General features: G+C 39.7%; 1 protein-coding gene across 12 annotated transcripts in view; it reads left to right on the top strand.

Annotated features, from left to right (window-relative positions):
• The window catches only part of rabep1 (rabaptin, RAB GTPase binding effector protein 1), a 314,581-nt gene that overhangs the window by 10,812 nt on the left and 289,627 nt on the right, over positions 1-14,142 (top strand). For 4 of the 12 annotated variants that reach the window (XM_069885031.1, XM_069885032.1, XM_069885033.1 and 1 more), the window contains exon 1: positions 3,060-3,231. The exons of 1 other annotated variant lie outside the window; for it this stretch is intronic. In XM_069885031.1, the coding sequence (XP_069741132.1) occupies positions 3,186-3,231 (46 nt within the window). In that variant the 5' untranslated portion in view covers positions 3,060-3,185. Of the gene's footprint in view, positions 1-3,056; positions 3,232-14,142 lie in introns of those variants that run through there. 7 more of the 12 variants (XM_069885025.1, XM_069885027.1, XM_069885024.1 and 4 more) reach the window with 3 other exon arrangements.

Raw genomic sequence — 14,142 nt, 5'->3', positions numbered from 1 at the left:
GCCCAGACTTAAAACAAGGAAAGAAGAGACAGAGAAAGGAAAAGAAAAGAAAAAAAGTTTAGAAAAACCCAAAAGGTCATAAAAATTCATTTTGATACATTGTTAATCTTAATTTTAAACTAAAATCTTATTATTTCCCAACAAAAATAACATCTGGCCCAATAGAAATTTAACCTTTAATATTTTCTCCAAAATTATTTTAATTTATATCCAAAACAGCTTAACCTTAATATACTGCCAAGATGAATGAAAAACTCTCTTCATGATATCTAAAACATAACTGAATGTATTAAATTAAATCTTTTTTTAATTTTTGAGGCATTAAATATAATTGATGCAAAATTATATTGAACTCATCTACAGAACATTCTCCAATAATTTTCCCACCTTAATCTTTATTTATGAATACCTGGTTTGGACATTTTCCTTTGAATAATTTATACATTTCTGAAATAAATTTATTTAGTACTACCTTTAGTAAGCAACCTTTCTGACTCAAACTGTCTAGGTAATCTAGGTAACCTAATTTATCAATTAAAAAAGTTTTAACTTGATAATAACAAAACAGATATTATTTGGAACATTATATTTTTCTTTCATTCATTGAAAAGAAACAAAATTACCAGTTTCAAATCAGTCTTCTATTGTTTAATTTCCATTTGATTTTTTATCTTTAAAAATTGATTATGAACAGGAAAAGTTGTTTTGATATAAAGGTGTTTTACAAGAAATTTACCTTATCTCAATCTATTTTATTCTATAATTCAATTAAATGTTTCAATATAGGTAGGTCCTTATTGCCAATTAATAATTTAGTGTTCCATTTATAAATAAATTCTTGTATAGATATTTCATCTATTTTAGTTAATTCATGCAACCAACTGTTAAAGATTTATCTCAGTCAAATATTCCATTAATAAATTTCAGTTGAGCTGGATAATAATATTTTTGAAAATGTGTAAGTTGTAAACTCCTAATTCAAATTTCCAAGTTAATTTCTCCAAACATACTCTTACCATTTTCCCTTTCCACAAAAATTCCTAATTATTGAATTTAAATTTTTTTGAGGTATATTACAAGGAATAGATTGAAAAAGATATTGAATCCTCAGAAAAAATATTCATTTGAATACAATTCACTTTACTTATTAAAGTTATAGGTAAATCATTCCATCTATTTAAATCCTCTTTTAAAAAATTGTAAGTAATTCAGCTTGCATAAATTATCCAAATTTTTATCAATCTTAATACCTAAATACTTAATTCCATTATCTGACCACCTAAATTGGACAATTTGTTGACCTTGATTATAATTCCCCCTCAACCAGTGGCAAAATTTCACTTTAATCCCAATATTTCACCACATTCTTTTAATCTCATATACAATGAAAACAAATAATTTTCAGGGTCTATTATATAAATCAAAACATCATCAGCAAATAAATTAATCTTAAATTCATCAGTATTAACTTTATTTCTATTAATATCTTTCCTTATTAATTGTGTTAAAGGTTCAATTGCTAAAACAAATAAAGCTGGAGACAAAGAACATCCTTGTATAGTTGATCTAGTTAATGATGGAAGATATTTATCCATTTGTCACCACTTTAGCAGAAGGATTTTTATATAAGGTTTTAATTCAACTGATAAACATTGATCCAAACCCAATTTTTTCTAGCACCTTAAATAAAAAATCCCCATTCTAATCTATCAGATGCTTTTTCAGCATCTAATAAAAAAGCCATTGCTAAATCATATTTCTTCTGAGAGATATGAATTAGTTTATCAATATTATCTGCAGAATATAGTTTTTTAATAAATCCAGATTGAGCTAAATGAATTAAATTCAGTAAATATTTAGTCAACCTGTTCACTAAAACTTTAGCTACAATTTTATAATTAAAATTTAATACTGAAATTGCTCTATAGGATTCAGTCTTTAACAAATCCTCTCTCTTTCCCTCACACTCCCTCCCTCTCACACCCCCTCCCTCTTTCCCTCTCACACTCCCTCCTTTCCCTCTCATGCTCCCTTCCCTCTCACACACCCTCATTTCCTCTCTCTCTCACACTCCCTCCCTCTTGCCCCTTCTCAAACTCCCTCCCTCCCTTTCCCTCACACACCCTCACTTCCTCTCACACCCCTCCCTCTCACAATCCCTCGTTCCCTCTCCCCTCTCACTTTCCCTCTTTTCCTCTCACACTCCCTGCCTCCCTCTTTTTTCCCTCTCTCTTTTTCCCTCACACCCACTCACTCTTTCTTTCCCTCACAATTCCTCCCCTTCTCACACTCCCTCCCTCCTACTCTTCTGTTTCCCTCTCACACCTCCTCCCTCTGACTCTCTTACACCCCTCCCTCTCTTTCCCTCTCACAATCCCTCACACTCCCTCCCTCTCACACTCCCTCCCTCTCACACTCCCTCCATTTCCCTCTCACACTCCCTCCCTCTCACACTCCCTCCATTTCCCTCTCACACACCCTCAATTCCTCTCACACTCACCCCCTCTCTTTCCCTGTCACACTCACTCCCTCTCTCTTTCCCTTTCACACTCCTTCCTTTCCCTCTCATGCTCCCTTCCCTCTCACAATCCCTCATTCCCTCTCCCCCTCACTTTCCCTCTCTTTTTCTCACACTCCCTGCCTCCCTCTCTTTTTTCCCTCTCACACTCCTTCCTTTCCCTCTCATGCTCCCTTCCCTCTCACAATCCCTCATTCCCTCTCCCCCTCACTTTCCCTCTCTTTTTCTCACACTCCCTGCCTCCCTCTCTTCTTTCCCTCTCACACCCCTTCACTTTCTATCCCTCTCACACCCCCTCCCTCTTTCTTTCCCTCTCCCCTCCCCTCCCCCCTCCCCCCCTCCCTCCCTTCCCCCTTCCCCCTCCCCCCTCCCCCCCTTCCCCCTTCCCCCCCTCCCCCCCCCTCCCCCCCTCCCCCCCTTCCCCCTCCCCCCTTCCCCCCCTCCCCTTCCCCCCCTCCCCTTCCCCCCCTCCCCTTCCCCCCCTCCCCTTCCCCCCCTCCCCCCTCCCCTCCCCATGGAGTCAGACACAATCCACTGCGCCGCAGTTACTCCGCTGCGCGCATGCGCCCAGGCCTCGCTCTCCCGTAGCAATATGGCCGTCGGGCTTCCGTGGAGGAAAAGTCTGAGTCAGGTTTGCACTCCTGCCGCTGCCTGACAGGGTCGCGTCATGGCCGAGCCGACCACCGAGATCTCCCCGCCACAGGAACAGGACCGTGAGTGAAACGTTCTCGTGCCGCTCGCCGCTCGAGCGCGTCCGGCGGGCGGGCCCGAAACCAGGGCCCGGCTCTGGCCTTGGCCCAGCCGCGAGCCGGCGCCGCTGCCAGTCCCGGGTCGGGTGTAACTGCCGGCGTCCCCAAGTAGCGGTTTAAAGGGCAATGGCACAACAGCGGAGACCCCCGCTAGGGGGTCGCTCATAGCCGTTCGTCCCTGCCAACGCCAGCCTGCTGAGCTGGACGGCGACCCTCTGGCATGTGGCGCAAGCCCACGAATTGGGCCGGACTTATTCCCCACGGCTATGTGGTTGGAATATCGGGAGTGAACTATTTTCTGATATCTCGGGCAACCAACATCCTAAAGGTGCCTTATAACCCTGGTCCAGAACCTCTTCTCACTGCTATTTTCGGGTAGAGGTACAGAAATCTTTGTTCAAAAACAGGTTTTATCCAATGTTTATCAAACTCTGCACCTCCATGTATTAGCCTAATTCTAAACTAGTCCTGAATCTCAAAGACCTGTCTACACGATTGCAATGTTTAACTGTGAATGTCTATTCATCTGTCTATCCTTTTATTTGTTATATTTCTGTTCTGGGGCATGTATATTATTGTAGCATTTTATATAAAATGGTACCTTTTTAGCTGCAGCAAGTAACAATTTGTGTGCATATGGCAATAAGCTAATTAATAAGCATTGCTGTAATGCCATTGGAAGTAAAAATGACTGGCAGTGACCCAAAATTGCTTTTCCTTTTACATATGTAATAGAAAAAGCCCATAGGATTCTAATCTGGTAGAAAGCCTAGTGTGTGTAATGGGGATTATGTTACAGTGTATACTAATGCACAAAATAAGCAACTCGGCAAGTTTTCTACTTTTTGTAAGACTGTGATCAAGATTACTTTAAACAAAATGTTTGCACAATAATCACAATGATATACAATTTTTTTTAAAAATTACATCTCCTGTGGCCCTTCTAAATAATTTCATTTAAAGAAATAGATTTGTTTTAAAAACTTTAAAAAAATTTGGATGTAAAGGATTGATCTGCATGGGTCATTGGCATGCCCTAACCCTGACTTTTGTATTATTTAAAGTTAGGGTATGTTGTGCATAGTTGGCAACAAAATTTTTGAATAAATTGGTTATATTGCATATTTTTAAGTGATTATGTAATAGTGTAATTATTAACTAAACTAAAGACCATAAAACAACATGGGTTAGATAATTATTTCAAGGAAGAACAAAGATGTTGAGATGGAGCCCCACAGTAAACTTTTCATTGTTTGAATATTCTGCTTCAGTATTATAATTTGTCTCCAATCAGCAGCATTTTCTCAAGACTTGTGCATGTTATGCTTTTTCTTCTCATCTTCTTGAGGCTAGTTTAATGCTAAGGAGGCAATGGATGTCTGTTGGAAAAACAGCTTTTTGAACTTCCTTTTTTGCATATTATTTTGTTAAAATATTCATAAAAGCTGGTCTTTTTTAGTTGTTATTAGTTTTATCTTGCTACAGGGAAATGACATAAAATATAGTTAATGCGTGAATAAGGCTTTAAATCCTGTTGGAGAAATACCTCTCTGTCACATTATCACCATTGAAAATTACTGCAGTATGTTAATAACTACAAACAACAACATTTTGCAAGCAGATGGTTTCTGGAACTACGTTTAAATGGAAACTACTGTAAATTAAATAATGCATTTGTATGTTGCATTTTTCAAATCTTGGGCTAATCCAGGTAGTACTCTTGAAATTTAAACCTTGTGACAAATTTGTGTTTTGTAAAATGCCAAAGATAAGTTTCACTTTAACAGATCTGCTGGATGAATCCAGTAGGTCGAGCAGCAGTGGTAGGAGAAATAGAATGGTAAACATTTTGGGTTGGAACAGGGCACTTGAAACGTCCCACTGCTGGTTAACCCACTGAGTTCCTCCAGCTGATTGATTTTTTTGCTTTAGATTCCAGCATTTGCTTTATCTTGTGCATCTTGCATTCCAAAGCATGTAAAATAAATGCATAAAAACTGTTACTGAACTACATGAAGATATGTGATCAAATAAATGATGTGTAGAGTGGAAATTCAGGAACCAAGGTCAAAGAGTTAAAGGCAAAGCTTGTTTGGCAAGAAGTGTTTAGGAATACTAAAATTAAAGCATTTCTGGGAAGAGAGAATATAACCATGCAAGTTAATTTGTGGATGGCAACGCTTTGGCTATGATTGGGTTCGTGCTTGATGTGAGGTAGGAAGTAGACTGGGATATGTGGAATGAAGCCTTCCAAAGCAGAACAGCTTGGGCAGCAGTTAAGATGCTGGAAGTGAATGGTGGTTGTGATGGTGGTAGGTGAGAATAAAGCTGGGGGACATAACTTCAAGATTATGGGGTGTGCAGAGATGAGAAGGAACTGCTTCTCCCAGAGAGTAGTGAATCTGTAGAACTCTCCACCCAAAGAAGGAGTTGAGGGTGCCCCCTTGAATATATAAATAAGATGCAAGTAGATTTTTGAAAATTTAAAGATTACAAAGAACAGGCTGAGTCTACTACCAGATTAGTCATGATTTTATTGAATGGCGGAGGAGGCCTAATGGGCAAGATGGCCGACTCTGGGTCCAATTTCTTATGTTGTGTTTCAGACTTGAGGTCAGAAATTGAAGAAGGCAAACAAGAGTTCTGAGATTTGAATTCAATGGCTGCCATAATTCAGAGGGCTTTATAAAAAATGTGCATGTTTCAGCTATACAGTGGTAAGGGTTTGGATAAAGAACCTACATAGCATGTCAGTGTTCAAGAGGTGTTCACTAGATGACAATTTTTTTCAAATGGTTTGCTTCCTGAAAAGAAACAACTTCAAGCTGAACACAAAGATAATTTCAGTTTTTCTGTCTCACATAAGAAGTTGAAGAAACATTAAATTAACTTTTACTGATGTTTAATTGAATAATGATTCTGACACATTGCATTAATTCAACTAAACTAAAAATGTTTTGCCGCTGATTTTCATTTGTATCCAGCATCTGATGCCTCACGTGTCAGTGTCCAACAATAGTCGGCCAGCATTGATGGATTCCAGTTGCTTTGATATCACTTTTATATGGTCGCAAAGTCCTGGTGAAACCTTTCACCATGTTCATCGCTGACTTCACCAAGATCAGCAGGGAAGACGTCCAAGTGCGAATGCAGAAAATGAATTTTTAATGACATGTTGCACTTCATGATTTTGTATGCTTGACAGGAAATCACAAAATATCCACAAAAATGTATGTGATAGGAAATATTTAAGGTGGTTTTCGTGATTGTGTTTCATGACTTTTAAAGTATCTACTGAATTGTGTCTGCTGAGAACAGGCTAGCTTTCTACAGCTCTTTAACTGCTTCATTTGAAGATTTCTCATCATGTGCTACTCCATAGAAAATTGAAAATAAACTCAGATCTAACATTAATAAGATCTATACTGACCTTTAGCTAATTACCCTACTTGTGCGACTTTTGCAATTTGAGCCGATAGTGATCTCAGCTAATAATGTTTCTAACTAGTGGAAACTGTGTAACCGGGAGAACACTAGTGTAATCCGGAGAGTGCTTTAATTAGAAAAAAGTGTTTTGTTCAAAAGGAGATGATCAGGGGCAATTTTTGTGGTCTGGATTTTCTAATGTTTGGTGCTACAAGGGTGCTGAACAAGATTTTCAACCTGCATCCTGCAATATGTTGTAAATTTGATACTCTTTTGATTTCTAAATGTTGAGTTGCTAGGAATTGACATTAATTCTCATATTTTGATGGCTAACAATGCAGAATTAAAATATTAGGCAGAGCAAACACTTGTCCACACTTCTCTCATTTGTATTTGTGAAATTGTTCGTGAAGATACCTAAAGATAACTTGCAATAACATTGGAACATAGTTCAAAATGACAAGGTTACTTTTTTGTATAATGTACCTAATATTTATGAGCTTCTTCCCTTTGCATTTAAAAAATTCCATTAGTCCCTTTCAAACAGTTTATTTTGATGTGTGATTACTAATTAATGATAATTGTATTGCATGACAATGCAGAAAATGGCATAGATGCCATTAGCAGTTAGTGTGATGCTATTGCAGTGCCAGTGACTTGGTTTTGAATCTGGTGTCAGGAGTTTGTACATTTTCTGCTTGTGTCGGCATGGTTTTCTTTCGGAGCTCCTGCTTCCTTTCATCCTTAAATGTTCGAAGTTGTAGATTAATTAGCTATTTAGGCAGTATGGGCTCTTGGGTAGAAAGGTCCTGTTATTGTACATCTAAATTTATTTTTATTAAAGTAAGAATGTTGATGAAAATAAATTTTCCTTCTGTCCAATGAATACACACTGTATTCTGGCAGGATGGGTACCTGGACCTGAAAGAATACTTAAGTAAGCAATAGACCCACGATGACCTGGAATGTTTAATAATTAATGCATTTTACCTCATTATACATGCTCTGTTAAATTTTAAATTCTCTGGCTTGATGCAGAGAAGTTTCATAAGTTGTGGTAATTCAACCTTTCAAACTGGATTATTTACTGTGTATGACAGATATACTTGTTTCACAAAGCAGGCCATTTCGGGCCACAGGTCCGTGCCGCCCAATTTACACCCAATTAATCAACACCCCTGGTATATTTCAAATGGTGGGAGGAAACCAGAGCCCCCGTGGAAATCCCACGCAGACACGGAGAGAATGTACAAACTCCTTACAGACACCATGGGATTCGAACCCTGGTCCCATTTGCTGGCTCTGTAAAGGTGTTTTGCTAAATGCTACACCAACTGTGCCACCCTTATTGTTTGCTTACTTTACCTAATTGTAGGTATTCTAAGATTTTAATCGAGAGTTTAATTTGTTCTGTTCAAATATGATGCAACAATCAATAATTACTGGTAAGTCAGAAATCAAGAAAGGGTCATATTCTGTGAATGCTACAAGGAAGCAAAAACTTCAGGGGAAGTTCAGATAGTTGAGCAGCATCAGTAGTTGATAATGGTTCAGGTTGGAGCCATTCGTCAAGACCTCATGGCAAGTTGACCATTTTTCCCCCACTGATGCTGCTCAGCCTGCTGAATTCCTCCAGCAGATTGTGTTTAGCTTCCAATTCCAGCATTTGGAATCTTCTGTGTATCTCAAGCAAAAGCTTTGTATTTGTCAAACTCATTTATGCAGTTAATTCATCAATCTTTATTATGAATAAAATGTTAAATGATAACTAGTTTATTGCCATATACAATATACATGTTAATAGTAAAGAAATAACCGTATAACTATTACAGCACAGGAACAGGCCCTACTAGTCTATGCCAAACATCTTCTCCAACCTGGTCCCACTGATCCATATTAGACCCATAACCCTTCACACCTCTCAAGTCCATATATCTATCCAATTTTTCCTTGAATATTAACATCGATCTTCTACCATCTCTGCCGGAAGTTCATTCCATACCCCCACCACCCTCTGAGTGAAGAAATTCCCCCCCCTCCAGGTTTCTCTTAAACTTTTCCCCTTTTACTCTCAATCCATGCCCTCTTGTTTGAATCCCCCCCCCCTCAATGGAAAAGGCCTCTCCACATTAACTCCATAAGTTTGAATACCTCCATCGAATCACTCCTCAATCTTCTACGTTCCAGGGAATAAAGTCCCAGCCTGCTCAACCTTACCCTGTAACTCAAACCATGAAACCACAGCAACATTCTCATAAATCTCCTCTGTACTCTCTATACTGTTTATATTCGGCGACCAAAACTGCACACAATATTCCAAATTTGGCCTCAACAATGCCTTATACAATTTCAATTTAACATTCCAACTCCTGTTTTCAATACTCTGATTTATGAAAGCCAACATCCTAAATGCCTTCTTCACCACCTTATCCACTTGTGATTAAACTTGCAGGGAATTATGTACCATCCCTTTGTTCCACTGCACTCCTCAGTTGTATACCATTTTAACGTGTATAACCTATTCTGATTAGTCCTACCAAAATGTAGCACCTCACATTTATCAACACTGCCAACCTTTCTATCATCTGCAAATTTACTAATCCAATTTGCCACCCTAACATCTAGATTGTTAATATATATGACAAATAACAGTGGATCTAGTACTGATCCCTGAGGCACTCCACTCGTCACCAGCCTATAATTCGACAAACAACTTTCCACCACTACTCTCTGGCATCTCCCATCCAATCATTGCTTCCACCTTCCTTACTAACCTCTTATGGGGTACCTTGTCAAAAGTCTTACTAAAGTCTACCTAGACAACATCCATCGTCTTCCCCTCAATTTTTTTAGTAACCTCCTCAAAAAAGATTTGTAAAACATGATCTACCACATACAAAACCATGCTGACTACTCCGAATCAATCCCTGTCTTTCCAAAAAGTTGTATATAATATATCTCAGAACATTTTCCATTAATTTGTCCACCACTGATGTCAAACTGACAGGCCCCTTTGGTCCTTCTAGTTGGTGTTGGATCTTTTTGCTTACACTACTCTCCCTCAAGGTCTGAGGGAATATCCTGTTAACCACTCCCTCCTCTTTAATCTGGATAGATTCTATGACCTCTCTTGTTTTCCTTACTTCCCATGATTCTGTCCATTTCCTAAGTGAATCACCAAGACAAATGGTTACTTAAACAAAAGTTGTTTTTAATTATCTTTAAACATGAAAACAGAATCAAACTTTAACTTATTACTTTTGACTTAACTAACCTAACTTAACCCCCTTCTAATTCTAAGCGCACGTGTATATAATGTGTGCGTAAGTTCAGAAAAGTTCTTTGATTCACTGTCCAATCTCACTTCTCATTCCTCCCAAGTTCACTTTTTGCAGGCAATTCTTATACTGTGCACAGATTTTAACATTTATAAAGTTCACCAGGTTTTGGTGCTTGAAAAGTAAATGGTTAGCGCTTTGGAAGGTTCTTATCAGTTTTCAGAGAGAAATTTGTTGTTCCAGGACATCCACAACTGATTTACTTCCATCAGCCACTTCAGTTTCTTGCTGATGAAACTTGTCCCCTCAGGGTTCTTCAGGTGATAAATACTTTCTTTCAGGCCACCACAGAGTTATTTTTTGTTTCACCTATTTCAAGTGAAACATTAGACAGCTAGTCATGCAAGAGGAGTGAACCACATGGGCTTTGAGCAGGAACTAAGCACTCACAACCATCTTCTAAATGGGGTTTTCCACAAGCTTGCCAGCTTGTCCTGTTCCAGTTCCATTTCCTCCTGCTGACTGACTCTCTCTCTCTCACCCCACCGCGCACCCCCCCCCCACGCATCCCCATTTTTTTTACTCTCTCTGCTTGCAAAACCACATGACCCTCATAGAACAGAAAGTTCCACTCCAGACAGAATGTGGCTCTGACAAGCTGTTTCATCTGTTGCCTTTTTGTTAACAACAATCCATTAGTGAAGTCTCTTGGGCACTCTCCAAAGACTGTTGGCCCCAACATGTCAAGCATGAGCAGAGCTCCAGTATTTTAAATAAGATCTGTTTTAAAGTGTTTGTATGTGACCTACACAAAAAACCCTGCCCAAATTCATCTCCAAAGAATATATTCATATTCTGTCACAGCTACATGTTGCTTATACCTACTGTCTCCTAAACCAGATCCCCACTATCCCTCGAAAACCAATGTTCCCTATGCCTGCTAACCATGCCTTTAATTCCTGACAGGAATATATACAAACTCTGTACTCTCAAAACTTCACCTTTGAAGGTCTTCCTCTTACCTCACTCATCCTTAACTGAAAATAACTTATTCCAATCTATGCATTCTAGATCCTTTCTCATTTCCTCCAAATTGTTCTTTTTCTGATTTAGAATCTCAACCTCCATAATTAACGAAATTAATGGCATTATGGTCACTGGACCGAAAATATACTCTTACATATACTTCTCTCGCCTGTCCTCTCTCTCGTTGGTGTGAGTATTTTGAGGTGGCTTGGGAGGAATTGCTGGAGCAGCTTGCGCACACACATTTCAAAACACAATTTTTGCAAAATGCTTTTTGCAGAAAGAGAAACAAAGTTGCAGAATACAGTTTACCTGGGAGAATGTGATTTTTGCAGGCAGACTCAGAACAGTTTTGCTCTCAGAGAGGGAAGGAGTGAAATACAGAGGAGAGGCACAGAAATCAGTTCCATATGGACAAAGCTGGCAAACATTTGGAAGGCTGGCTGGTCAAAGGAGAAGACTAGCTGTCTGAGGTGACCTGGATCACCTGGCAAATCCTGAAGGGAGCAAGTTTCGTCAACAAGACTGATTGAGAAGGAACCAGTTGTGGATGTCCTGGAAAAGGAATCTCTCTCTGAAAACCAGCAAGAACCCTCCTGAGTGGTAACCATTTGCCTGTTAAACACCAAAGCCTGGTGAAATTTGTTAATGCTAATTTCTGTGCACAGTACAAGAATTGTCTGCAACCAGTGAGATTGGACTGTGATACAAAGAACTTTTCTAATCTTAAATATACATTACACACATCTGTGCTTAGTATTCGAGGGGGAATTAAGTGGGTTAGGTAGGTTAAGTAATAAGTTAAAGTTTAATTCTGTTTTCTTGTTCAATTATAATTAAAAACTACTTATGTTTAAGTAACCCTGTGTTGCGGTGCATATCTATTGCTGCTGGTTTTTGGGGTCCTCTGGACTCCGTAACATTAGTATCTATATATTGATTTAGAAAACTTTCCTGAACACATTTGACAGGCTCCAAGCCATCCAGCCCTATGGGAGTTGCAGTCCATATGTGGAAAAATTAAAATTTCCTTCCATCGTAGCCTTGTGTTTCCTCAATCTGTCTGCTATCTCTCTACAGATTTGCTCCTTCAATTCTCATTAATTATTGGACGATCTATAATATAGCCCCATGAGTGTGGTCATACCTTTCCTGTTCCTCAGCTCCACCCATATAGCATCAGTAGACGAGCCCTCTGATCTGTCCTGCCTGAGTACAGCTGTGATATTTTCCTTGACGAGTAATACCACTCCTCTCCCGTTATTTCTCCTCCTTCCCCCATTCTGTCATGTCCAAAGCAATGGAAGCCTGGAACATTGAGCAGCCAGACCTGCACCTGCAACAAATTTCACTAATGCACTCAATGTCATAATCCCACATGTCAATCCACACTTTAAATTCATTTGTCTTTCCTATAATACTTCTTGCATTGAAATAGATGCACCTGAGAATATTGACCTGCTATTCATTTGGGTAGTGGTGACGCAGGTGCCTGAGAGCTCCAGTAACCCAGATTCATTTCCGACCTTTGGTATGAGGCCAGTGGTTTTTAACCTTTTTCTTTCCACTCACATACCACTTTAAGTATTCCCTATGCCATAGGTGCTCTGTGATTAGTAAGGGATTAGTTAAGGTGGTACGTGGGTGGAAATAAAAAGTTTGAAAACCACTGTTTTAATTGTACCTAGTTGACTCGTGTGCACGGTTTCAGAACTCCAAAGGAAATGGGCCAATGACAATTTTTCTCAAGCAAAATATTTCAGTAACAATTCCGGTCTGGAGCAGTGATTCTCAACCTTTCCTTCCCACTCACTGACCACTTAAACAATCCCTTGCTAATCACAGAGCACCAATGGTATAGGGATTACTTAATGTGGTATGTGAGTTGAAAAAAAAGGTTGAAAACCACAGTAGAGTACTAGGCCCTTGCAAATTGCCATGTAAAATTGAGTTAACCGGGCAATTTGCTCAGTTGATGTCCCAGGTACGTGGCTATTTGAAAGGATCCAAACAGGTCCCAGTCCTACTCAGAGGTGGCCAGGGAACCTAGTAAAACTTCACTGGGTGTTTTGCTCCTTCAAATTGAAAGGGGAAATGGTTGACCCAGTTACTCTGGTGACGTCAGCGCTTATGTCACAGGGAAACATCTGGCCTTATTATTGAGCAATGGCAATGACAGAGTGGTTCCAGTGGTATGGGGGATTATGGGTAAGGAAGATGGCCATTGCTCCTGCATTGAGCTGTCACCACTAACTGGAGTGGCATGTTGTGGCCACAACCACTTCCCCCCCCCCCCCCACCCCCATCCCCCGCCACGCTCGCAGCAGAGGCTACAATTTGAAAGCACCAAATGTCTGTGTGGAGGTTACACATTCTTTCTCTGACTGGACATTTCTTCTGGGTGCTCTGATTTCAGCCCACAACCCAAAAATGAGCACATTAATAGGTTAGTTAGTTACTTAAAGTTGTCTCTAGTGTTGGTGATGGGAAGAATCTGCAGGGAGGTTATGAGACTGTGGGGAGCAAAACATAAGGAACTTGATTATCGTCATGGCCTTGCAGGTTGAAATGTTGTCTCTCTGTGATGGCAGGACTCCATACAATAGCTGATCTGCTACGGTCTCAAGCCCATTTCTGCCAGTTCTCTGATCCTGAAAACAATCTCCTCTACCTACAACCAAAACCATGGAGATGATTGTGGACTTCAGGAGGATGTCAGTCTTCATCAAGGGCTCAGTAGTGGAAAGGGTCAAGAACTTCAAATTCCTGGATGTCAACATTTCCAAGGATCTGTCCTGGAGCCTTCATGTTAATGCATTCAATAAGAATGGGTCACCGGCGACTCTGAGGTGTATGAGGAGATTTGCTATGTCATGGAAGACTCTTGTAAACTTCTACAGTTGTACTGTGCAGAGTATTCTGGCTGGTTGCTTCACTGCCTGGCATGGAGGTGCCAACTCTCAGGACAAGAATAAACTTCAGAGGGTTGTTAACTTGACCTATGACATCACAGGCACTAGACTTCACTCCTTCAAGTCAGTGTCTTAAAAAAAGCAGCCTCTATTCTCAAAGACTCCACCACCCAGGCCACACTATCTTCACTCTGCTACCATTGGGGAAAAGATACAGGAGCTTAAAGACGAAC

Source organism: Narcine bancroftii, chromosome 6 (assembly GCF_036971445.1).
Source record: "Narcine bancroftii isolate sNarBan1 chromosome 6, sNarBan1.hap1, whole genome shotgun sequence".
Lineage (NCBI taxonomy): Eukaryota > Metazoa > Chordata > Chondrichthyes > Torpediniformes > Narcinidae > Narcine > Narcine bancroftii.
Note: the sequence above shows the minus strand (reverse complement) of the source record. Positions and strands in the feature narration are given on the sequence as shown.